At 39.2% G+C, this 26,472-nt stretch overlaps 1 protein-coding gene across 1 annotated transcript in view; it reads left to right on the plus strand.

Moving 5' to 3' along the window:
- Positions 1 to 26,472, plus strand: part of LOC146326584 (alpha-1,3-mannosyl-glycoprotein 4-beta-N-acetylglucosaminyltransferase B) — a 30,553-nt gene that overhangs the window by 3,868 nt on the left and 213 nt on the right. Inside the window, exons 2-14 of the mRNA XM_084718847.1 lie at positions 1,572 to 1,754; positions 3,174 to 3,311; positions 3,846 to 3,979; positions 7,682 to 7,728; positions 8,687 to 8,800; positions 10,441 to 10,516; positions 12,036 to 12,150; positions 13,349 to 13,479; positions 14,056 to 14,163; positions 15,601 to 15,794; positions 17,897 to 17,975; positions 20,163 to 20,238; positions 21,600 to 21,712. Of these exons, the coding sequence (XP_084574973.1) occupies positions 1,572 to 1,754; positions 3,174 to 3,311; positions 3,846 to 3,979; positions 7,682 to 7,728; positions 8,687 to 8,800; positions 10,441 to 10,516; positions 12,036 to 12,150; positions 13,349 to 13,479; positions 14,056 to 14,163; positions 15,601 to 15,794; positions 17,897 to 17,975; positions 20,163 to 20,238; positions 21,600 to 21,712 (1,508 nt within the window). The remainder of the gene's footprint in view (positions 1 to 1,571; positions 1,755 to 3,173; positions 3,312 to 3,845; positions 3,980 to 7,681; positions 7,729 to 8,686; positions 8,801 to 10,440; positions 10,517 to 12,035; positions 12,151 to 13,348; positions 13,480 to 14,055; positions 14,164 to 15,600; positions 15,795 to 17,896; positions 17,976 to 20,162; positions 20,239 to 21,599; positions 21,713 to 26,472) is intronic.

Genomic DNA, 26,472 nt, shown 5'->3' on the forward strand with positions numbered 1-26,472 from the left:
AATCAGCTGTTTGAAGACTGACATCAGGTGATTAAATGAGTCAAGCCTGGTGTGCTCCGGCTTGGTAGGAATGAAAACCTGCAGCCACTCGGCCCTTTATGGAACAGTTTGGACATGCCTGATTTAGGGAGTTGATCTAAGTTCATGTTTGTGATGTCCAGACTGAGATTCTTTCATTTAGATTATCGTGGTATTTAAAAAAGTATATTTATTTGTCTGTTCATTCATTTTATATATGCATATGTCCATTTTTACAAAGCATAATGCAGATTTTTTGAATTTATTTTTTATGTTTATTGGCAGCATTTTGTGCATATTTTATCTGCTCTGTAGTTTCAGCGCCCCAGTGTCATTTTGGATTTTACATATCATCACTGTCAGGCACAAAGTTTTTTCCTTGCAAAATCTATTTTGTATTTACCCCTTGAAAATTATTAAAAAAGAGCCACTAACAGAATATTCTTTGGTATGTAATTTGGTCGATTCTGGCATCTCTCACCTGTCCCCATCACAGCATTTCCTCAGTGACAAAGATAAGGAAACAACAGGAGAGAGCAAAGAGATTGCAAAGGTTAAATATTAACTGAGTTCAGCAGTGCATTTAATGCCACACCACACAAATTATAGTTGAACATTGGCAATTTTTGGGGCAGCAGATAGTGCCATTCTTACCTCGACCTGGTGAAGCTGTTTACCAAGAGGGCTGTGGCCCTGAACCAAAAAAAAAGCGTGTAGAAAGAACTATCTGGATGGTTTGTATTTGTTGACCTGTCAACATGCAGAATCTCAGCTGTAATTACAGACTGCATGGAGGAGAGATCCTTGGCCTACATCCATAAAGTGATAAACACTGACTCTCTGAGCACATGGCCAGTGTGTTTCTTTTACATTAATAACCATTTATGACCTGTCTTGTTAGCTGCCTACTTCTCCTTCTCAATTAAGCATTCTCTGTTCATTCAACTATTCAGTCTCACAAACCAGAAAGCATAAAGATTGCACGTATTTTGACTGGGCGATGGCACAAAAGGCCAGTTCATAAGAAGTGAAGGCAAACAGTGATGCAAATGCATTTTATGGAAAAAAAAATTGACAGATTAATTGATGTTGAAAATAATTGCTCCAGGAAAGGTTTGAAAAATAGGTCAAAACATCTGTGTGATCAACATGTTTGGACCTTTTTTTCAGAGTTGAATTTTTTTTAACTGACAAGATTGTGACAGGAATAATTAAGGAGTTATTAATCGAGAAAATAATTGACAGATCAATGACCGTAATCATTAGTTGCCACCCTAATGTTGATTCAAACATTGAGCTTCATTTATCAAACGTTCTAAAGAAGAAATTTCTTTTTAAAACCCTCTTACATAGTTTTCACAAAGACTCTGGCATTCACCAATATTTGTGCAAAATTAGTGATTATTGTTTTCTTCAAATTTTTCAGCCGTCAATCAGGCAACTGGCGATTACCAGTATATTCACAAAACTGTGCCTGCAGTCTGAGTGCTGTCAAACACACAGTTGGAATTGTACTAAACAGTTTCAACTTTTCTGTTTTTGTTTGCCTCCAGGTTCAGCGCTACTGCCAGACCTGCAGACCCTGTACGAGCGCCTGTCGGTGGCTGAGGAGATGGGAGGGCAGGTCAGCAGGGATCTCAGCAGCCTCCTGGAGCAGCTGAAGAACATCTCCAAAGCTCCCAACATCACCCACCTCACCAGTAACAACACCAACGCCACCAACACCATCTCCACAGGTAGTGTGTTACCTAGAGTAAACAGTGCACAGGTGTTGCTAACAATGGCTAACCTGGCTAACCTTGACTTTCCTATTTGTTCACTTGAACACCACCTCAGGTTTGATGTCATTCCTAGCTCTGACTTATGAGGTTAATGGAACACAGTATTACTTCGCAGGCATGGCTGCCTCAATTTTTGAGGTGTCCCTGAGGCAAACATCAGCTGTTGGGCCCTTATTTACCCCTCCCTACCACCACCACCATCACTTCATACCTTCTTCCACTGTAGTTCCCTAAATCTTTCTCCCCAAGAACAACCAGACTCCTTTGACAAAAACACCAGAGTTGCTGGTGCTGCTGCGGCTCTCAGTTGGAGTTTGTTTGCGTTATTGCAGGATCCGAACTAGCCTAACCCTTTAAAACACAGAAGTTGCACAGTAACACAAACTAGAGTTCTCCAAGATAAATTTACAGTCTTAAAACTCAAGGAACAGCGTTCTGTATAAGCTGTATTTCTTTTCTGGGAGACCTGTGAACAAGGCAGCGTAGTAAAAGCAAACTGCTCTGGATCTCCCGGAGAAAGAAGAGGTCTCGCCTGAAAATACAGTCTCATCTTGACTAACATCTTTCAGTTGATGGCTTTAAAGGTTGGTCGGTCATTAGGAACAAGATTTGTTGCTTCGCTGTCCTCGTGACCACGTGCTGTTGATTGACTGATAACAGAGGATAAACGGAGCAGTGGGTAAACAGGTTTCTTTATCTGCATCGCTGTACACAGAGCAGTGCAACAGCTTGACAGGTTGCAAACTTTACAAAGCAGATCTCTAAATCACCACAAACCACAAAGATAACTGTGGAGGCAGAGAGAGAGAGAGGGTGGCTGGGCAGTGTGACGTGCTGTCAGACACACCTGCAGAGCACACAGAGCAGGTGATGGTCGCGTGTTTGCTTGTTTTTACGGCTTGTTTTCAGATTGTCATTGCTAGTGCCTGACAACATTATGGAAATGAGCACAAACCTTATTTTAAAGACTAAGATACATTTTGTTTAACCAAATAACCGTTTGCTCTCACCAAACTCTCCAGATCTCTTATGCAACATTGTCAGCTTCAAACAGAAACTAAATAAATCTCACCAAACATGTCTTGCTTCATATTTCTTAACTGTGTTTCATCACCACGCTTGAAAAGAACTCTAAAAAACATTTGAAAGACACGATGCCATTTCAGATTGTTGAGAGGTTCAGTGTAGGAGTTGGTGGAAAGTTTTCAGTGTCAGTACTTTTTAACCACTTTCATCACATTGCAACAATACTACAATACTACTGATAACTGTGATATAATTATAATCTATAACTGTGTAATGAAAAATTTAATACCATTTCATCTCCAGACTGTTGAGTGTGACCTTTCTGTCTCTCCCCTTCCATCCTGACAGAAATAATAAGGCAGCTGATAAATGGTTCGGGCCAACAGATGATCCTCCAGCCCAACATTTACCTCTACTTGCCCCACCTCAGACAACATCCAGACAGCCTCATACCCAACGTAGTCGTGGGACAGGGACGCCGTGGAGGTATGGAGCACTCACACGTGAACGCACACGAAATAGTACCTTGCCTTGATGATTGTTGATTTATCGATTAATTGCATTTTGATAATTCAGTAATCATTTTAAATGATTTTTTTAGCCCTCTATGAGACTAAACTGAATAGATTTGTGTTGTGGACAAAAGGCATTTGAAGACGTCATGTTGGGCTTTAGGAAACAGCAATCAACATTTATCAGCATTTTCTGACATTTTATGAACCAAACAGCTGATCGGTTAATTGCTAAAAAACAGAAAAAAAAATTAATTGCTAAAAAACAGATTAATCGCAAATGAAAATAATTGTGTCCATTGACATTTATGATGTGTGGATTCCTCCCCCGCAACATCACCTCACACAAAGTTTGCCTGTTAAGTGCGGGGGAGGAGTGAAAGTGATAGTCAAAAGAAGAAATGACTTACCATCATTTTCCATCTTACACGTATTTGTGAATTAATGGACATGAGAGTACATCACTGATTCCTGTTATGTGTGTGTGTGTGTGTGTGTCTGTTATCAGTGTCCATGGTGTTGGGAATCCCTACAGTGAAGCGTGAGAAGCAGAGCTACCTGGTGAACACACTCAGCTCTCTGCTTTACAGCCTGACCTCGTCGCAGCGGCAAGATCTCCTCATAATTGTCTTCGTTGCCGAGGTAGCACACATAAACACACGCACACATGTATGCGCATTAGCCTCTAAGTCCTAAGCCTTTTTTGGGCCATGTGTATTCAATATTGCCTAAGAATAAATGCCGAAGGGGCCAAAAGTTTTACCACTGAGAAAATCATGCTTTAAAGGAATAGTTTGTCATTTTAAGGAAAGTAGAACATTTGCTTTCTTGCCCTGAGTTACTTGAGAGGCTTGATGTCACACTTATGTTTTTACAGTAAATATCAACCTAGAGACAACAGGTAATTAGTTTGGGTTGTTTTTACTGTGTTTTTTGTATAAACAAATGAGATATAACATGTTAATTAGTGAGCTCAGATGTTGGTAGGCCATTTTTTTTACCTTTTGACAGAGACAGACTAGCTCTCTCCCCCCGCTTCTGGTCTGTATGCTAAGCTAAGCCAAGCCCTGCTGGCATTAGTTTTGTATTTAGTATACAGACATGACAGTGATCTTCTCATCTAACTCTCGGCAAAAGGGCAAATACTTGTGTCACCCAAATGTCATGATGTTTTTCCAAAGAGAAACATGAAACAGGTAGTGTAGCCAGACTGGTATGATACTGTATTGCTTAGAGCAGGGGTTTTCAAAGTCTGACACACTGGTCCTCCCTTCAGTTGAAAAAAGGCGTCTCCTCTTAGTGTACTCGCTTAGTTTCACTCAGTTCCTGGATGTCAGTGGGATTATGACCATATGAGCCATCATTTTACATCATTTAGGACTACACCAAACACATAACAAAGGTCTGTCCAACCATTTTTTAGTTTCTGACTAATCAGAGAGTAAAAGTTCACAGTCTTTACTCGTGAATAAGGACAGATACTTGTGTAATAAAAGGCTCTGATAAAAGTACCGATTCAAGGTCTGTACTCAAGTAAAAGTGAAAAAGTACAGGCTCTGAAAAGTACTCACAGTAAAAAAGTAAAAAAGTAGCTAACTGAAGCTTAAAGTTATCTTTGTGGTCAAGTCATCCCGTCTGTCTGTTTCATCTTGTTACATAATTTTGACCACATTATGTGGTTTTTGTCTTGTTACATCTTACCTCGTTTTTGTTTTGTTAGATCTTGGACATCGTTTGTATCCTGTTACGTACTTTTTCGTTTTGTTACGTCTTTTACATCTCGTTACATGTTTTTTTCTTGTTATGTCTAGTATTTTTACTTCCCACCTCCAGGGAAAAACACTATTATTCTCCAGTACTGTATCTGTAAACCTTCTCTTTAACAATATTTAAGGTAGTCTTTGTGATCTTCTTTTAATAGCTAATGTAATAAGCTTCCCCTGTTTGGAGCTCCTCTGGGAAGGCCTGCCTCCCACCTTGAAAACCTCTGACTTAAAGGGATGATTCAGATCTTCTGAAGCGGGGTTGTCTCAGACTTTTCTGATGGGAGACTGAAGCCGTCATACAAGCCAATGATTGCCTCACACGCCGCAGCAGTTGCTGGTCTACCGCTGCCTTGGTCGGTTAGTTTGTTTGTGTCATCGTGTGACTTTGGTGTTTTAAACGGTTGGGTCTAACAATAACACAAACAAGCTAACAGATGGAGGCAGTGAAGTGATTTTGCCAGTGGAGTCTGGTTGAGCAAGAGAGAGCGATATTTGTTTCTGCTTGAAAAAGGCCATCTCCTGACGAGGTAAAGGGGTGAAAATATTCAAGTGTAGCGCGCACTTAAGCTGATATTTAGTGTTTTAGGTGGCTTAGTTTCCTATACTGGTAATCCTGCTGCTTCACCAATCTGGGAGCGTGTCGGTAAAACACTAACTATGAAGAAGAACCTCATACAACCACGCTTCAAATAATCCAAACTATCCCTTTAAATACCACCCAATGTCATACATATCTGACGAAGAGTTATAGATGCAATAAAAATGTGTTTTAGTGTGGGATTTACTGCACTTATTACTATTAAGAGCACACCGCAGTAGCAGCTGTGACAAACAGTTCCCCGGAGGTTAATATGATAACCGCACGACACCTCACAACTTAATTAATAAAATGATCTGTTAACTGCATCTCATAAATCATAATCCATGACATATGCTGGGATTAAGTCAGCACCTTTTCTTACTCAGCTCCAGCTTAACAAACTTTGCTCATTCTCACCGTCACACACTCAAACACACACTCACAGCTCACATGCAGCCCACGCACAGGCGTGGCAGAGGCTGACACAGAGCTGACGGACAGGTCAGATAACTGGGGGTATTTTTACTCTTCAATTATGCTCGGAAACATATTTTAAAATATCAAACTTTTTGCTATTAAACCTTGTCACAGGCCTCGTAGTGATTAAATAAGTTTTTTCATAAAATGTAGACATCAAGTCTGTCAGATGGAGTTGACAAAATGTTACATCTTTTAATTTCACATTCATAGTGAGCAGCCATTTTATTTTATACAAGTTGCTAAAAGTTCTCTTAATGCTAATCAAACCATAATTCTTATTTAGATTTAATTTAGCAGGGCTACAGAGTTGACATGTTATGGTTAAGACAACAGCAATATCATTTAATAAATTTATCAAAAAATAGAAAGTTTACCAGTGCTTTAGGAGTATTTGCATTTAAACTAGGAGGTGAGACAGGGTCCTTAGGATATAGCTTACTCTTTTCATGTCTGATTAAATCATGCTCTTGTAAAAATCTGACGGACTCGACAGAAATCGGGGACACAATTTTAAAGGGCCAACCTTCTTTCTCTTTCTTTTACCACAATAACCAAGATAGGAATGAAATCTGAAATACAAGAGCAAACGAGCAAAGATAGACAACAAGGGGGAAAAAAGGGGAACCAAAAACACAAAAAAATAAACAAAGAAAATGCATAAAATACTGAGAGAGATATGTTCCACTACTAATAATAATAACAGCAACAGGTATTGAGAAGAGCATGTTAAATAGTTAATAAATTAACATAAATAAATGCATGCATAATGTATATTTATAGCACCAGTTTTTGTAGGAAGGGTTCTGGCAGAGCTTTTGAAGGGCTGTTTGTTCCACAATTAAGATATAAAATATTCCTAATTTACATGAATTTCATGTAACTTCTTAAAAAAAATCTTATTTATTTATTTATTTATTTTTTTACTAAAAATTGGAATTAGAGTGTTAGTAGTAAGTTTTTGTTGTTGTTTTTTGTTGGTAGGACATTATTTGTCCCAGTTCCCAAGAATGGCTGATAATCCACTTTTCTTAGTTAGCACTGAGCACAACTCGTGTTTGTCCGGTGCATTAAGTTTGTTGTTGTAGCCTTTGTTTGATCATGTCACGCAAGATATGGCATATTCCAAAACCACGTCAAGCAAACAAAAGCAACACCTTCACCACTGAAGACCTGTCCAACCAGTCTCTGTGGTGCACAATGAATTAATTGCTCGTGCTATTTGAGTGTCTGCGTGTGTGTTTAGGATTATGTTGTGCGGGGCTAAAATCCTCTGGTGTGGGAAATAACACAGCTGGGTGAAATGGTAGGAGGCTACATTACTCTCATATCAACTGAAACTGGTTCTACGATGTCTGGCCTCAGAGAAACGAGCACAGTGAGGCTGTCTCTAACCATAAGCCCTCCATGCTCTACTTATTGTTGCAAAAGCCTCCAGGACCTCCCGTTTGACAGTAACTAACCACACCAGAAACCCCCTGTAACGCTGACTTCCTGCTTCTTCTCTCTCTGTCACATCAGACCGACCCAAACTACGTGGGCAGCATAGCGGAGACCATCAGGAAGAAGTGAGTGACTCTAGTTTGCCTCCCATGGGGCACTTTCACTATTATATTGCTGTTGACTTGTTCCATGTCTTGTGTTACAGTTTAAAGCAGCAGGGTTGTACTGTATGTAAGCATAAACCAGTCTTATTATTATCAGCCTGGATCACAAAGCAAGGACGCAACTGAGAACAGCGTCCCATCCCAAATATATAGACGTCATGGATTCACCTTGTTTCACCCCTGTGTTTCAGGAAAGACATTCCCATTTCCTTTGCATCTCTTCTTCTTTTAGATCTGTATACGCAGGGTCCAAAAAGGGCTTTTTTCTCGCCCAGTGTCAGCTGGGATAGGCTCCAGCCCCCCATGACAATGGATGAATGATTGAATGAATGAATGAATGTATAATAGCCACTGTGTATTGTATGAAAGGCGCCGACAAGTAAACGTTCCTTGAGTGACAGGCTGTTTCCCCTAGCTATGTCATGGCCTATGTTGTGCAGAATTTCATTAGAGCTCCTTAAATGTTTCAAAGCTGCGTAATGCATAAAGTGTCATTTACTGCATGCAACAGCATGCCAGACATTACCAATAAAATATGCGCTCTAAGGCTTGTTGTTTTTCCTGCTGCATTCGAGTCTTGATAACCTGACAGTTAAAAGCAGTTACTTGGAAGTTTTAACATGTCGAGGCACCATGGCGAATGTTGTCTGCTTTCTGTTTGGACATGCTGACACATTATGCAGTTAAGTTACAAATCCAACAACTAATTAGGTGTTGTAAATTAGTGATTACAAAAAAAATGCAACAAAAATAAATATTTTTTATTTTGAAGGAATATATGATTAACAGTTTTAATGCCTGATTATGTTTTGTTTATTTCATGACAGGGTATTGGGCCACTGTAGGCTAAAAAGATTATCATAGTCGTATTTGAATATCTACATTATAACATTGTATTTGCATATCTGTATCTTTATAGTTTTCCCAGGGAGGTGCAGTCCGGCCTGTTGGAGGTGGTGTCTCCTTCACAGTATTACTACCCGGACTTCAGCAGCCTCAAAGAGACCTTTGGAGACTCCAAGGACAGAGTCAAGTACATTTACCATTTCTGTTACTATTCATTTGAAATGCTGGAATTAATGGCTTTGTTTACTGCGATGTGTCTGCATGTCTAGATATTCACATTTCTGCCGTAGTTCTTGTTGTCACGTCCATGTATTGGTTCCTGCAGCAGTGGAGGGTTTAATCTCATCTCCTTCACTAGACAAGAGAGAGGAAACACTGTGTGTGTATGTGTGTGTGTGTGTGTGTGTGTTTGTGTACAGTAAATAGATGAGATTTTTTTGTATTGGTTAAATAGCGTAACAAAAAAGTCACTCAAGATAAAATACCTGAAGGACATAATGAACATACAGACAATACAGACAAACAATAACACAAAGCAGTTACAGTGCAGATCAGAGTAAGCAGGGTATTTGTGGATAAGGTGTGTTTGTGTGTGAGAGGGGCAGTAATCTGTGTTAAGTGATCCTAGACAGGTCGGTGTGTGGAGTAGGTTGAATGACGTGTGGCAAAGAGAAATCAGAGCCCACTGTCTTCCACTCAGGACATGATGCAGCTGCCATTTTCTCACCCAAACCAAATGTACTTGTGCCCCTTTGTGCACCCATTGGTGTGTTGGTCTTAAAATGAGGTATTGTCGGGCGCATTGCTGGCACATTTCTACCTTGAGGCAACAGAAAAGCCTTACAAAAGATATTACAGCATGCAGATCACAGCCCCTGTGATCATTAAATCATCTTTGAAATGATCGCTGTGTGTTTTCTTTCACTGTTTATTTAAATGATCAGAGAGGCTGCCTTCAGCAATTAACATACCATCGTAACATTTCTCTGCATGCTATGTCACAGCAGACACTTAAGCCTGTTTTACCCACCAGCAGTCAATCTGCTCATCATAATTAAGTGCAGGCTTGAATCACTGTAGACTTGAATGTGTTGTTCCCATCACATGTAAAAAAAAAAAAAAAAAGTCACAGAAAATGGCAGGCTCAATCTGGCAAATTTCAAATTTACTACACATACTACACGATCGACCACTGCATACTTACATCACATTAAAAATCTAGAATAAACACATTAAAAATCCAAACTACTAGAGCAACCACAAGAGAAGATCATCTTACTCCTAGACGACAAAGTTTGTTTCAGCGAGTTTGCTTTTTCCTGTCAGAGCAGCTCAGGATTGGGGCAACGTACCGCAATGTATAAAACTGCACAACATTTAGCGTGTGGTTTATTAGAGGTCAGACCTGCGAACATTAAACCAGTGTGGCGCTCTCGTGCACAATGGACAAGCGCACCTGGCTCTCTTTAAGGGACAGGGTATTCTGATTGGTTTCATTCATTTAATGCCCAAAATACACCTATGATTAGGTTGAACACAACCTGCTTTGTGCCTTAATTTATGCACAGATTTTTGCGCTTTTTAAATAGTAAAACAGAGTTGGGTACACCATAAATGCATGTGATGGCGCACCTCAGACCACATGTTATAGATCGTCTAAAAAGAGTCCATATTATTAATGTTGTGGTGATAATAAATATATGCTGAAATATTTATAATAATGCTAATAAAATATAATGATAACATAAATGAGTACTAGTTGGTGAACTTAGGTAAAATTCCTGAAGAACAAATTCATGTTTGTTTGTGTATCTTGTCTGTTTTTAGATGGAGAACAAAGCAGAACCTGGACTTCAGCTTCCTCATGCTCTATGCTCAGGACAAAGGCACATATTATGTTCAGGTGGGGGTAAATACTATTCATAGATGTGTTTGCCATACTGTATATGTATAGAATTGATATGGGTGGCCAAGAGAGATAAAAAAATATATACAAGTCAAATGCCTCATGGTCAACCACGGCGATAAACACTGTGACAGGAAGTTAACATATTTAAATGTAACCAAATATCTCAAAAAGCAGTTCCTGGGAGTCTCTCTTGTCACTTAATGGAAACATTTGCTTGCACATAATACTCTTTTTCCTTATTAGGGAAATTCCTCAAAAGGACAAAGAGGATGCATTTTACCTTTCCAGCAACGACCTTTTGTTTGACACAGAGGCAGCAGCTTGATAGATATCATGTCATCATGACTGAGCGTTCATGACCGGCAACTAGTGCAGAGTGAAACTGCCAACACAACTGCGGCATCAAATATGGAGATGAATTCAGAGAAAGCAGGAAATGGAGAGCCTGTTTACACCTGGCATTAAAATGTGTCGTGGGTGAGCCAGTCACAAGTATTCTATATGCAACTAAACAGGTCGCTGCAGCATGTATGTTTTCAAAGACTGTAAGAATGAGTTGTTGTTTTTAACCAGCAGCCCAACAGCAGTAGCCAACGTACTGGGACAAACAAACACAATGTTTCACTCAATGGTGAAACTCAATTTGCCCAACGTGGCATTTTACTTGCCCTGGGCAAGTGGGCAAGCCTTACTCTTGAGCCCTGAGGAAGCAGCCACAGGTACAGCGATGCCGTGACAAAATAACACAAGGTACAAAGAAAGGAACAACTTAATGTTTTGCATGTTTACGAGAAGTAAATCTGCTGCTTATCTTTGAAGGTCAGAGAGCCCAAATACATACTTTGCATAAGAGTGAAAAAAAAGTTAATCAGCCAGCTGTTTCCTGGACGCCAGTTGAGTAGGCGGTCCTTCAGCATGGCCCAGGATACACTGCATTCAAACTGCTGAAAGAATGTCGTCACGTGGCCTGGGCCACGTCTGAATGTGGTCCAAGTGATTGGATCTTAGTGCATCCTGATTGCATCTTTGGTGCGTCAGGGTTCTTGAAAACGGCTGAATTTCTTTCACAGTAGCTGAAGTCAAAGAATCTTATTTAGAAAAATACTCAGTTACCAAAATAACTGCTTTAATTGATTAATTGTTGCAGCTCTAGTAGGATACGAAGTCTATTTACAGGTGCCACACTTTGAAAGATGAAATTTTGTCTTCCTTTAAAAATGTTTGAATTTGACCTCAGAAAAGATGGGGGAACACTGGTGCATTCACATCTGTCCTCAGAGCTGCCCGCTTGTGATCAGATCACCCAGGATGCATGATAATACCAGGTGTAAACAGAGCATAAGATACAATAACCTTGTCCCCCCTCTCTGATAGTGAGTTGATCAGGAGTTCTCGCTATGTTTCAAATAGTTGTTAAGGTTCGTTGTAATGGATTTGTCACTCACTAAACCAAATAGTGACTAATTCTTGAATTTAAATTTGATACTGAGTTTTCATGTTGTGTGTTTTCCAGTTAGAGGACGATGTTGTTGCAAAGTCAGGCTACTACAACGACATGAAGACCTACACCACCCAGGAAGCTTCCAAACAATGGCTGTATCTGGAGTTCTCCCAGCTTGGATTTATAGGTGTGTCTGTGTGTGTGTGTGTGTGTGTGTGTGTGTGTGTGTGTGTGTGTGTGTGTGTGTGTGTGTGTGTGTGCGCACGTGCATTTGAAGTGTCAAACAGTTCAGCTAACGAATGTCAAACGCCTCACGACTGTTTACTTAAGACATCTAAGATCTGGCCAAGTCTCTGAGCACACACCAACAATTTACACAGCCTCACAATGGAGACACAGGCGTTACACACATGTGACATTGGTGTTGCGCTTGCAGTGGCCATTACATATAGACGTGTCATTCACACAAATTGACAGGGCTTGTGTGTACCTGACTTAGTGCAACAAAGATCACACCTACCCATACAGTTTGATAGATGACAGGGTGTGTATACAGGCATGCATTGTAAGCGGAGCACATGTTTACTTTTGCTGCACTGCAGCAAACGCCTACACACCAACATCGAGAACAGAGTGCCATGTCCATGACAAAACCAAAACTAACATTTGATATTGCAGCATAAAGTTTGGCATAAAAAAACACACATTTATTAAGACATGACAATGTCTAAATGACAGTACGAAAGTGAAAGAGAGGTGCGCCAAGCCTTTTAGCCCTAGTGGTTAACATGAACTAGTGTGCTACTGTTGATAAATAATTTACTAAAACCGACAGTTATAATCTCTCCTCCAGTTCTTTCTTAATAATAGACGTGCCATCTTGACTGTATTACAGCAGATAAGCATCAGCCACTGCTAGTGACGAAAAAAAAACAACACTTCAGAGTACTGACACTGTAGCTTCTCACACTAGATACCATGTAGACTTATCTCATATCTTTTTATTGAACAATTTGAAAATGTAAATGACAGTTGTCAGGGCGTAAAACCAATGATCTGTTGATCTTTACAAATCAAGACTACATACTGCTAAAAAATATTTACACATAAAAACCAATTTGAGGATTAAAGTTGAAAGTCAAACCAAATTGGGTATTTGAAGAACTGTAACACCCCTAATATGCAAATAAATTTCTCTGCAACTGATGTGTATTGTGCTGATGTGGCATTGGCGAAGTACACATGCATGTATACTTGTACTTTAGCCATAGCATAGCTGATTTGTTTGGCACCTCAAAGTGTGTATTAAAGTGGTGGGTCAATCCGCATCTTGATGCTTGTCTCACGTGCACAGTGTGTGACCCTGCCTGTGTGTAATCCTCCAGGGAAGATGTTTCGAACCCGTGACCTCCCGATGATTGCCGAGTTCTTCCTGATGTTCCACAGAGACAAACCCATCGACTGGCTGTTGGATCACATTCTGTGGGTCAAAGTTTGCAGCCCGGAAAAAGATGCAGTAAGTCAGCTGTAAAGTGACGGCTTAATGTGCGCAATGAAAGCGGCTGGAGTAAAACACTTGAATGAGCAATATGCAGCCTTTGCATGTGCAAAAATGAGTACAGAAGTCCAAATAGTTGGAGCCACAGACTGTTAATTAAATAGGTTGTAATATACAATTTAGGATAGAAGATAAGAAACCAGCTTGCAATTAAACAGTAAATCAGATGCAAGAAATGCTAAGACAGAACAAAGCAAACAATAAAAATCACACAAGAACATGAAGGCAAATATATTTTTCAAATTGTGGAACTATAAAACAATTATATTATTGATATTTATTGACCTTTGTTAAAGACTCTGCATTGAAAAGTTTTCTTTAGATGTGTTATGTTTGGCTCTCTAATATCCACATTTCAGAAACAGTTCCATAACCACATGTTGCTGCTTGATTGATTCATAAAGACCTTGACAGAACCAGAGCAGGTTCTTCAGTGGAGCGCGCATGAAGCGGAGTTGATGTGGCTTCAACACGCTCAGAAACCCCACTGTGTGCTGTGTCTTGACCTGCACGCTGGTGTGTTGTCTTCTCCAGAAACACTGTAATGAACAGAAGGCGTTACTCAAGCAGAGGTACAAGCCGTCCCTCTTCCAGCATGTCGGCCTCCACTCCTCTCTACCGGGGAAATTACAGCATCTGAAGGTGAGTGCACCTCTGCTCTCTGTGTGTAAAATGTACAAAGCAAGCATTTTGACAAACCTATGTTACCGCGCCACGATGAAAGCTAAAATTAAATCGTCAAGAAACCAGATATCAATGCTAAGAATGGTCAAGAATGGTTAATAACCCAGGTATCTACTGTACATATTCTATCTTGGGAACAGAAGCACACTATCCCAGTATAACTTCTTTCAATTAATTTAGCTGACAGTACTAATCATTATTGAGGCAGAAGAACGCCATTGCAACATTAATCAGCCTTATAATGAACATTATATAAACCGTGCAGCAGTTTGACCTTCTCTGCAGCTGTGAGGATGAAATGCCAAGTTTATAACCTGAACCTGACTGATTATCTTCAGATTATAAACAAAAACTCAAAATGGTTGAATTTTTACATTCAAACAGAACATGATATTCATCCCCAAACACTTAATCATTACAATAAAGTACAAAACCTTTATCCCTTTCCAGTCCTTTGTATCTTCCTGTTATCTTGGAGATTCTGCTGTTTGAGACTTGAAAGTTAGAAATAACCTGGGAATACCTCCTGTTTTCACAGAGTAGATACTTTTCAAACTTTAAGTCCTCTTTAAATTCATAATATAGATTTCATGATGACATACTCTTGAGTTCAGTGCCACTTCTGCAGGAACATGTTTCTTTTTTTTGTTTTGTTTTGTTTTTGTTTTGGTGCTTTGAGCATGACAAGCCAAGTGCCATGTAGTCTGAGAAGGCGGACATCTCTACAGCCGATATCTCCAAAACTCTGCAACTCACACCAACGATTAATTGTTGCAGCTCTACTTACAACAGTTGTCTTCTCAAGTTCAGGTTAAAGTTTCATGCTAATTTTGTTCACCGGTGACGACAGATGACAGCGAGGTTTCAGTTCTGAGGGCGTTTAATACCCTGAAATTCTGTAAGATGACATTGGTTGATTAAATGTCTTTGTTAGTTAGTTTGACTTCGTCATTTCTCACATGCAGAAGATGGAGACCGTCCCAAATCTGATATTTGGGAAAACTTCACTCTTGGAGCCACACATTGCTATTTAGACCAAGTACAGTTTAGTTTTAGCTGGTTTAAAACTGGTTAAAACAGATAAGAGCAGATAATAATTAAGTATAGATAAATCCCAATGCTGTAAGACAAAAACACACAGGACCAGCTGATTGTGGATAAATGGGTGTGGAAGTGTTAAGTTTACATATGATGTCAACCAAGAGGGTGTCATCCTCTAATTGTATAAGTTGTACGCCTAATGACTCTTAACTGTCTCAGGATAATTACAAGATATACACCTGGCTCTGTTTGTCAAGTCAAAAAGTCACAGTTCCCTATTGAAGTGATGAAAGTAATGGCTGGTGCTGCTAAAGTCGTGTAGTCAGTGGTGTAATTGTCTCTCCTCTCCTCCAGGATAAGGACTTTGGGAAGCAGACTCTGTACCATGCCCACAGTAACCCGGCTGCAGAGGTGAGCAGCAGCCTGAAACATTACCAGCAGCACAGTCTGGACCGGGCTTACAAAGGACAGGACTTCTTCTGGGCATTAACACCCACCAAAGATGACTACATCCTCTTCACCTTCCCACAGCCCATCCACATATCCGGGTCAGTTCCAAATGCATTTCTGAAAAGCTGATAACATAAAAGCATTTTCTTAGATCCACGTGGTTTTAATGAAGGCAAATAGACTCATTTGGTACATTGTGGTTTCACCTTTTCCCAGTGTGGTTTCAACCTGTTCAATAAATGTTTGTATGGTGTTCAGTCTGTGTCATCAACGGTTATCTACAAAGTTTTATAGCTAAATTGCCTCTGTCTTCTGCTGGTGGTGCTGCTACTAACAAGTCAATCAGAAACAAATTAGTGAGAAAATGTAAACATGGAGTTGACAGATGGGCATCATGTTCCTTTTATTATCACATCAGTGTCACATCAGTGACCTGATGTCCTGATCAGTGACCTGATGTCCTGATCAGTGACCTGATGTCAAAATCCCCATGCAGCTTTTAATATGTTTGTTTTCCCTTATGTCAGTAAGATGTGAAGCTCTGCTGCAGCATTTCTTAACTTTTGGTATTGCAGCCATTTAAGTCAGTTTATTCACAATGGAATTTACATTGAAATACATCAAAATTGGATTTTTTTTTTTTTTCAAATTGGCATTTCAATATAAAACAAAAGGCTGATGGGAGCCATTAGGTTCATTCTTTTGGAACAGCGAATATTTCTACCAGATTTCATGGAAATTCGTCTGATCGTTATTTCAGATAGATATTTCAGTCTGGACCTTCCCTGCTGCTAGTATGGTTAAAAACTACAGATGCTCAACTATGGTCCAGCAACAAGTTTAACAACAAGCTGACTACATACATGTCTGATATCAGTTTATTAAAGTTCAATTCTATATTTTACACACACCCACTGAACACACAAGTAATAAAAATAATAAACTTTGTCGGATGGCTCTCTCTAGATCAGTGCTGAGCGAAAACAGGATGCCGTATGTAGTTCTTGGAGTGTTTGTGCGTTTGTTAGCTTTGTGCGTGTCTCTGCCTATAGTAGCGTTTGTCCTGCTTAAACTCATTCTTCTCCCTGTTATCTAAGGGCTGTGTTCCCATGTTGAAGTGGCTCTGTCATTTACACAGCTGTTTCTCTTCACTCCTCCTTCGACCAATACACTCAAGTGTTCTAGTCAGAATTACCTCCCATCTTTGGGCTAAGCAGCGCTATTGAAGAATTAACTGCAAAATATTTCAAAATGGAAAAAAAATAAAAAAAAATAAATCTAATCTAAATATATATAAAATTAGGTCCAAAAATCGGGGAGGGCGATGACCACGGCTCTGCCGCATCACCAAGCTATGTTTCAGATCTGCCCAAAAAAATCCTGAACACAGAAACGGTAAACAGAAGTTTACCGGCCTAATGCCACAGTTCAGCATCTTTTCACATATTTTCAGCAACTATTCTCTAACATGTATAATGTCTTTCACAGACTACAAGAGCTGCGTACAATGAACCCTATATGGATGTGATGCATTTGCTATTGTTGTTGCTTGGCCTGGTTCAGGTTAAAAAGATTTGGCATACAAGACGCTGCTGGAAAGCAGCAGAGTCCCGTTTCAGGGCTAATAAATTACATGATATCGGATCGGTGCAATGCCTGGCATACTCACCAATACCCAGCTAGCACTTCAGTATCAGTATCTGAACAACCCTAATGTCACTACATTTGTAGTTTTCTCTTCTCTGACTGATATAGGACAATAGCAGTTCATCTTTTTGGTGTGAACACGCCCCTAGTCTCTAGCTCACCATTATGACATTTTGAAATGAAAATGGAAGATGATGTGACACATCTGATGATATTTTTATTTTGGCTGATAGTGAGTGCCATTAACAGCTGTACACTGCAAACTCTGGATGTGATATGATTGTTGTATGGCCTGGCTTGGGTTAAAATTTACGGGACGCTGTTTGGAAGTGGCATGGTCCCTTTTCGGGGCTAATAAATTATGCAATATCAGATCAGTGCATAGACTTACTCATCGATACCAGATCCAGCATTTTAGGCTGTATCGGAGGCATCTCTGATACAGGTATTGGATATTTTAGTCCTGATGCACATAAATACTAGGCCTGTGTGTTGATGCTGGCAGTACACTGCAGCACTGTGTATGACACCTGCGCTGTCTTCTTTTCTGCAGGTACCTGTTTCGCAGTGGAAACATCGAAACCAGTGGAGATAAATTCTACAACACCACAGTGGAAGTCCTGCCCAGCAATGTGAGTAACCTGCCTCTGTGCGTTCTTTTGTTCCATCATTGCCGTGAAGCAGGTCTTGGTTTTCATCTCAGGTGTTGATGCCTCGGGAAGGAGTGGCAAGGCAACAGGAAACACTCACCATAACAAGCTATCTGCTGTTACTCCGCTGCCTCTGTGTGTGTGTGTGCGTGTGACAATCGACACTTGTGTCGCGCTAAAGGGGAAAAGTGGTCATGCCGCGACTGACCTTTGAGTAAAGTTAGACAGACACGGAATCGCCGCGTGGAAGATAAGAGGGAAACCTCGTTACACAAGATGAGTCCGGGTCCAGAGGCTTCACGTTACAGGTGGAACACCAACAGACCGAAGAGTGAAGAACCGCTGACAACAGTGACCAAACTACAAAATATGGAAAAAAAAAAATGTTACAAATTTAGAAAAAGGTATTCAATTCACTAAAGCTAAATCAACTTGTTCCTGGTGAGCTCAGTGTCGATACATTTGTCATGGAGAACATGTCAGAACCATGAACATCATGGAGAGAGCAGAGACAGAAACATTGATTGTTACTATGGAAACCCATTTCAACCAGTGACAAAAAATCCCTGTGGTAAATCATAATTATGACATAAAAACAGTCACAATTATGAGACAAAAAGTTAAAACTATGGGATAAAATGTTATAATTAATTATTATTACAGTAATATAATAATTATTAAGTACTTTCCATTAGTTTTGAGCTGTTAGCTATTTATTTTAAAATGTATCTTAAAATTGTAATCCTGCTAATAATCCCTATTTTTTACTAAATGTAACTGCAATCTGATTATTTCTTTTTTCTGTAACTGTTATGGATTACGGTTACTTTTTTTTGTATCCCGATTAGATAATCCCATTACTTCACAAGTCTGATTGTAGCCACTCAGTAGTGAGTTGTGTTTGTTTTATTTCATTAGTATCAGTATGATATTATTCCACAGCCTCTCCAGATAACAGGGGAGTGGAGGCACCGATATTCGTAACACACCCACATCACGGTCGACACACACAGTGCAGGGGTGTGGACTGTAGAAGCCACTGACACAAGAGCCTCATAGTCTGAATACACAGCAGAAGCATCAGCTTGAATGAGCACCAAACATAGTATGATGGTACGTTCAAGCTCATTTTAGAGGGTTTTACATTGATTTTTAATGCAGTGTGTAATGCAGGCACCGATCTCTAATCTGCAAGTGTAGATATCTCCTGGATTATGAGTTACAAAGTGTTGCCATGACATTTGGGAGAAATGGATTTCCCATAACAGGACTATGTAATCAGGATACGAATAAAGATCAGTTTGCAGTTATATTAGTAAAAATGGGGATTATTAGCAGGATAAAACTACTAATAAATAAAATACTCTCAAAATAACTCTGGTCTCAATTGAAACCAGCTAATCTGATGACTCAAACTTTATTTTGTCTTAAAATCAGAAAAGAGGAACAGCGTCGCAGTCCTTTGTGTTCAGTCTGGATGTTGGGAAGGCAGCACGCGGTCATGCAAAATAAAACTAATAATTCCTCTCAGATGATTTAACACTAAAGTAACAGGGGTGTTTTAAAAATGTAAGGAGTAGAAAGTACAGATATTTGTGTTCAAATGTAGGGAGTAAAAGTAAAAAGGTGTCTAAAAAATACAAAGTGTTTATTCTACATGCGACTCGGGATTACATTTTATCTTACCTTCTCAACAGGTTAATGGTGACCTTGGAACTTGGGCTCGATGATAAGAGTTAATGATTGTATGTAAGAACAGCACTTAGGTGAAAAAGCTTCATTTGGAATTTGTATTCTTATCAGAGCCTCACGGGTTAGATAGCTGCGAGGTCAGAGAGGAACTGTAAAGTAAATGCCGCCGGTAAGTCGCGTTTCTCTCCACAGTTCCGGTATCATGCAGCTGTGTTTGAGATGATAAGTCAAATGACGACACTCCTGAACATGCAGAAGAGTGATGCAGTTTGACCAACAGAGGTTTTAAAGCAACTTCACAGTACGTTTATTGTTTGAAACTGAAGCTCTGTACCATGGTTATATTTTTTCTTTCACTGGCAGAAATGGGCTTCCATAATTTCCTGCAAAGTAACGCTGACACCGAGCTTCTCTTTCCAGTAAAGTGTAAAGCCACAGCCATCTCTGTCTGATATCTGTTGTGTTTCCTTCCTTCAGGCGTCACCACGAGACAGACTGATGAATAGCTCATCGTCTGCCTACAGGCAATCTGATAAGGGCTTCATCATTATCGGTAAATATGTCACAGAAATTCAAAAAATAATGCAAATGAATAGTCTGGCATACACGCATGTATGTCTCCAACATATAAACAGCACACACTGAAGCACCACCTCAGGAGATAAAGGTGGAATTTTAATTATTAAATTACCTTATTAGAGAAATTAGGAGGCACTTCAGAGCGTGTGAGATATAATCATGTGTGGGGAGACGTGGGCGCTGTTTGTTTGACTGCAGTCCACTGAGGTGCAAAGGGAAAGGCCTCTCTGACACACGTTGGATGCCAGACCTTAGTGTTAAAGGAAACAGAGCCTGCAGTGTCAGCAGGACGGATGATGAAATGAAAGCTGCTCACCAACATGACCAACACAGAACATCAGTTTAACAGAGGTGGTTCTGTGGTTTGTGGGACAAATATTGTGCCAATATTTCAAAATACAGCTGTAGAGATGTCTTTTGTCCGTTGGTTGGGTTTCATGCTAATTGGCAAACAGACATTAAAAATATATTCCAATACAGTAACAAATTACCTTTTTAAAAAATGCAGTCATAATCAAAGTATCACAATATTAAATTAATGTCATTGGATAAACTCCATCTAATATCGATAAAACCTTTTTATTTAATGTATTTTTGTTTTTAATGTAACTATTTTTCTTTCTTTTTTTTTTTGAAAACTTTAAATGGCTGCCTTTATGAGATGATTGAGCGAAATTATCAAGTTGCTCCAATAATTCAGCCAAAATAATTTTTCAATGGAGAAGAAATGGGCTAACTAGGCTAACTAACTTTTTAGTTAGCTCTAAAATAATGTTTGCTAGCAAACAGTGCAACTTTTGGTTAACCTTTTAGCTAATTTTAGACAGCAAACAATGTAACGTTTTAACTTTTCAGCTAACATTAGCTAGAAAACAATGCAATGTTTGTCAACTTTTTAGCCAACGTTGGCTAACAGACAAAATATCGTTTTGTTAAGGAAGGCAGAGCAACCAAAAATGAACGTTCCCCCCCAACGTTCCTGCAACAGTAATTCTCATTATCGATCAATCTGTTGATCATTTTCTCCAATAATCGATTAGTTGTGTGGTCCATGAAATGTTAGAAAATGTGTTTCTCAAAGCCCGATGACATCCTTAAATAACTGTTTGGTCCACAGCCCAAAGATATTCAGTTTACTGTCAAAGAAGAGTAAAGAAACCAGAAAATATTCACATTTAAGAAGCTAAAATTAGAAAAAAAAATATTTATGATAATCAAAATAGTTGGCAATTAATTTGACAATGGATTAATAATCGATAATGGTTGCAGTTCTACTGTCTACTCATGCACATAAAAAAAAACAAAAAACATTTGCAATGCGTTTGTGTGTTTCAGGTGAGTTTGAGAACGGGGTAGCTGAGGGTGAGATTGAAGGAGGACTGCAGCCGATCTCAGCGATACGCCTGGTGGTTCAGAGTGACGCCGACGTCTGGGCTGTACTGAGTGAGGTACCACCTGAGAGACGATGTGTGTGTGTGTGTGTTGACGTATGAAAGATGTTCACATGATCAAAATCTTTTCATCTTATTACATCTTTTTCATATTGTTACATTGTTTTCAGTCTTGTTACATATTTGTTGTTAGGTCTCTTATGTGGGATACGTGCTGATGGATTCACCGGTTGTCTTTTCTATGTGTTACTGTCCCGACCACTTATTTTGAAATCCGTCTTGATGTTGGAAGTCGGCAAACAGTGATGCAAAAACAAAAATAATCGATTATCAAATGCATTAAAACTAAAGTAACAAGCTTGTTGAAAATGTGAGTAGACAGTACAGACATTTGTGTTCAAATGTAGGGAGAAAAATAAAAATTTGTAAGAAGAATACTCAAGAAAAGTACAGATCCCTGAACAATCTACTTAAGTAAAGTATTTATACTTAGTTACTTCCCACCTCTAGCAGTAAGTTGCCTTGAAATTTTGACATGCCAACAACCAAAATAATGTTTTGTGATAGCAATCACAATTTCAATCCGTTTCAAGCACTTTGAAAACACTACATTAAAATTCAAGTGTTTTCAAGGACTTCCAGCACCTGTAAGGACCCTGAGCACGAGGTGAGGGCAGCCACACACCCTGCCGTCTGTCAGGAGGTACAGAAGTACCTTCAAACTGAAGAGCTGCCTCTAACCTCAGGCTGTGAGGAGTTTTTGTTTTGCGAGCGGTGAGAAGGAAACTACGGCTCACATTGTGTTGTAAAATGATTTAAAAAAAATTTAAAATTAACCTTGTATATTCAAAACATGAATCATAAAAACAAGTGAAGCCAGGACCTGTCATTAAAACTACGTCACATGCATTGAGCTTTAACATCTACTGCTCTCACCACTGGGTTCTTACGGGTGCTGGAAAACCTTGAAAACACTTGCATTTTTTCCAAGGTTTTAAAAGTGCTTTTGTATTTTGGATAAAGTGCTGAAATCAGAGAATTTGGACATTTTTGTTCTTTAACAAGACTCAAAATCATGAATTGAGTAATTAATGCTGTCACAACCTTGTCACCTGAAAAACTGTAACCATTATTTTTCATTATCGATTAACCAGTCGATCGTTTTTTCGGTTAATCAATTAACTGTTTGGTCCACAGCATCTCAGTAAATGGTGAGAAGTCAAAGATGACGTCCTCAAATGTCTTGTTTTGTCCACAACTCAAAAGTATTCAGTTTCCTGACAAAGAAGAATAAAGAAATTTTGACATTTTTTTTCTTTACAAATTACTCACACTAATCGACTAATCAATTATCAAAATATTTGGTGATTCATTTCATGGTTGATAAGTAGCCAATTAACTGATTAATTTTTGCAGCTCTAATAGGATGCCAGGTCTACTTACAGACAGTATCACATTTTGAAAAATGAAACTTTTCTTTTATTTGTCTCCTTTCTGCAGAATCCTGTCATGAAACATCATTTTGGTTGTTTATAGCACAGTGACATCTGATTGAAACATTTTGAGCAGGTGTATGTTTATAAATACAACATTTACCACAACTGCAAGGTGCTGGAAAAACTTAAAAAATGCTGGAAAAGTGATTTAACTTGATATCAGAGAAGGTGGAGGAAGCCTGTGACCACAAACCCTTCACACGGGAAGTGGAAGTGAATACTTCCTCTTACTTCATCAAGTCACTCACTCGCCAGACCTTAAAGGGATAGTTCAGATTATTTGATGCAGCAGGAGTACCATGTGTAGGAAGCTAAGCATTGTACTGCTGTGGACAGGGTCAGCAGCAACATGAATTTCCAGGGGTCTTACAGGTTCTGGAAATCCTTGAAAATGCTTGAATTTTATTGTGGTGTTTTCCAGGTTTGAAAAGTGCTTTAATTTTGGATAAAGTGCCTAAAAAAACTCGAGGTTGTAAATGTGTAACTTTGATAATACGTAGCTATCCGACTTGACAGGTGACACGTTTCGAAATCTTAAACTTGTTGTGTCTTCGTTTTATTTGTCCCTCTTCTGTAAAATTCTATCATGGAACATTTTTTGTTGTTTAAAGCACAGTAACGTCTGATGTAATGGGTTTAAAAACTGAAATAATCAATTTGAGTACACAATATGTACTAGAGTTGGGATGATCTGATCCAATATGGTTTAATTGGATTCCATAGTGATTTAATTCAGATTATTTGATCAGTAATTAAGCTGTTCTACAAAGTTATTCAGTAGGGTTTTTTTTTTCTTTATTTGAACTGCCCTCAACATGTCCTTACTTTGGAGATATTGTACTTTTGAAACAGAAAAGCAGGACAACAGCTTATAATGTATAGTACGTATAGTGTCTTATATCAGCAGAAATACAAATTCAGGTATTAGAATCGGATTGGGACTGAAAATAAGTGGCTCAGTGCATATCTTGTTTGTATATAAATATGTAATTAACCACAGCTGTAAGGTGCTGGAAAAGCTTGAAAATGCACCTTGAAAACTTCAGAAAAGGTGTAGGACCCCTGTATTTTAGACAGGAAACCACTGTTTTATAAACCAGATATCCCTCCCTGCAAACTCCCTTTTACAAAAAACAGTAATTTTACGCCAAAGAACATGGGCGTTGCCGGTCTATGGCTGCCTCAATCTGTTAGTTTGTTTGTGTTATTGTCTGACTTTGGTATTTTAAAGAATTAGTTTGGATTCACTGAAGTCACACAATAACACAAACTAACAGATCGAAGCAGCAGTAGATCAGTAACTCCTGTGTTCTGTGAGGTAAAGGAGTGATATTTGACTTATATAACGCTGGTTTGGCGTTGGAAAGGCTGTCTGATAGCACTGTAAAGATGTGAAAATATTCTAAATACAACACACACTGACACCAACTTAATTTCTTAAGAATTGGGGGGGGGGCTGGAACTTTTTTTAAGTGGCTGAAATATGTCTTTCTGCTTCCGTGTTGGTCTTCCTGCTTCCTGCTGCTGCTTCTGTAGCTAATACACTGACTAAGAAGAAGTACCTCATACAATCACACTCCAGATAATCCAAACTATCCCTTTAAAGCTCCCAGAGAGGCTGATTAGGCCTCTTCTTGAAGCGTGTGCAGAGCGGGCTTGATTGACACCTCCCTCAGTCTCCTCTTACTGTTGTAATATGTCAGAGTGAGACAACTTCCACTTTCATCATCCTCACTGGCTGTGCTCCATTTGGCTGAGCCCGCGTGCCGCATGGTGCTGATAGGCATGCTGCGGGAAACCTGCTTCACACGGAGCGCAGGTGGCGCCTGAGGCAGCACAACTGACACTGCATCTTTATCAGATGATCATCTGATATCAGCTTCCTGTCAGGCATTACCTGCACTAAAGTAAAAAGTAGAATCAAGAAGAAACGGAGCAGCATGTTCTGCCCCGTTTACACCTGACATTAACATGTGGTCTGTATCCAGGTGTGTTATCCAGATAATCAAATGCATGTTAATGTAAGGTGTAAATTCAGTGTGATTGGAATTTGATTAGCTGTTAAACAAAAAAACAATATTAAAGGGATAGTTCACCCAAAAATGAAAATTCAATCATTACCTACTCACCCTCATGGTGATTGAAGGTCTTGTTTAGTTTTTTAGTCCTCAAAACACTGCTGGAGTTTCACAGAAAAACAGCATTGCAGAATCTCCAAAACAAAGTAAGTGAATGGTGACGGAAAAACAAAGAAAAAAAAAACAAAACAATAAAATGCCCTCACACTGCTTGTGTAATCAAAGTCTCCTAAAGCCCCAACATGCCATTCACTTGAGATTGCACACATCACACACACACCCGGTTCAGACAGTGTATACGGTTAGCTTCAGGCTGAAAACATGATGTAATGGCGTCTCCCAAATCAACTTGGCATGTCGGGGCGTTACAAGACTTTGATTTTACCAGACGAGCAGTAAGGAGGCATTTTATGTTTTGTGTGTGTGTTTTTGTTTTTGTTTTGTTTTTTTTCAGTTGTTTGAGAGATTCTGCAATACTTTTTTTTTCCTGTGAAACTCCAGCAGTGTTTTGTGGACTAAGAAACTAAACCCAACCTTCAATGAGCATGACGGTCAGTAGATGAGGACTGAATTTTCACTTTTGGGTGAACTATCCCTTTAAAGTAATGTAACTTGATTATTTTCCGTTACCTTTGGGTTACCTAAATATAAAATATTGTGAAACTGTTTAGCCTGATAATGTTTTTAGGGCTGCAACTATTGATTATTTTCATCGTCAATTAATCGGTCGATTATTTTCTGAATTAAGTGATCAGTTGTTTGGTCCATAAAATGTCAGGAAATGGTGAAGAACGTTAATCAAAGTTCAAGATGACGTCCTCAAATGTCTTGTTTTGTCCACAACTCAAAAATATTCAGTTTACTTTCAGAGAGGAGTAAAGAAACCAGGAAATATGCACATTTAAGAAGCTGAACTCTAAGAATTTGGTGGTTAATGGTTAAATTAACCTTTCTCTTGTGTCCAGAATATGTAATCCCATTACATGTAATCCATTACTCCACAAACCTGACAACCACACTTCAAAAAACCTGAACTATCCCTTTAGATTAGATTTGTGATTGATGGTAAAAGTAGTTCGTGTGTGATCACATCTGCGATGACTAAGAAGCAGCAGGAAAGCTGATGACCTGTGTGGTTGAATCATGACGTACACATCATGAAATGACTGGTCGGTTTTTACCTCCTGTCATCCTGTCATCTGTTCGTGTGTGTGTGTGTGTGTGTGTAGTTTTACAGCAGCTA

The sequence above is a fragment of the Lutjanus erythropterus genome, chromosome 5 (genome assembly GCF_056507025.1).
Source record: "Lutjanus erythropterus isolate fLutEry1 chromosome 5, fLutEry1.hap2, whole genome shotgun sequence".
Lineage (NCBI taxonomy): Eukaryota > Metazoa > Chordata > Actinopteri > Lutjaniformes > Lutjanidae > Lutjanus > Lutjanus erythropterus.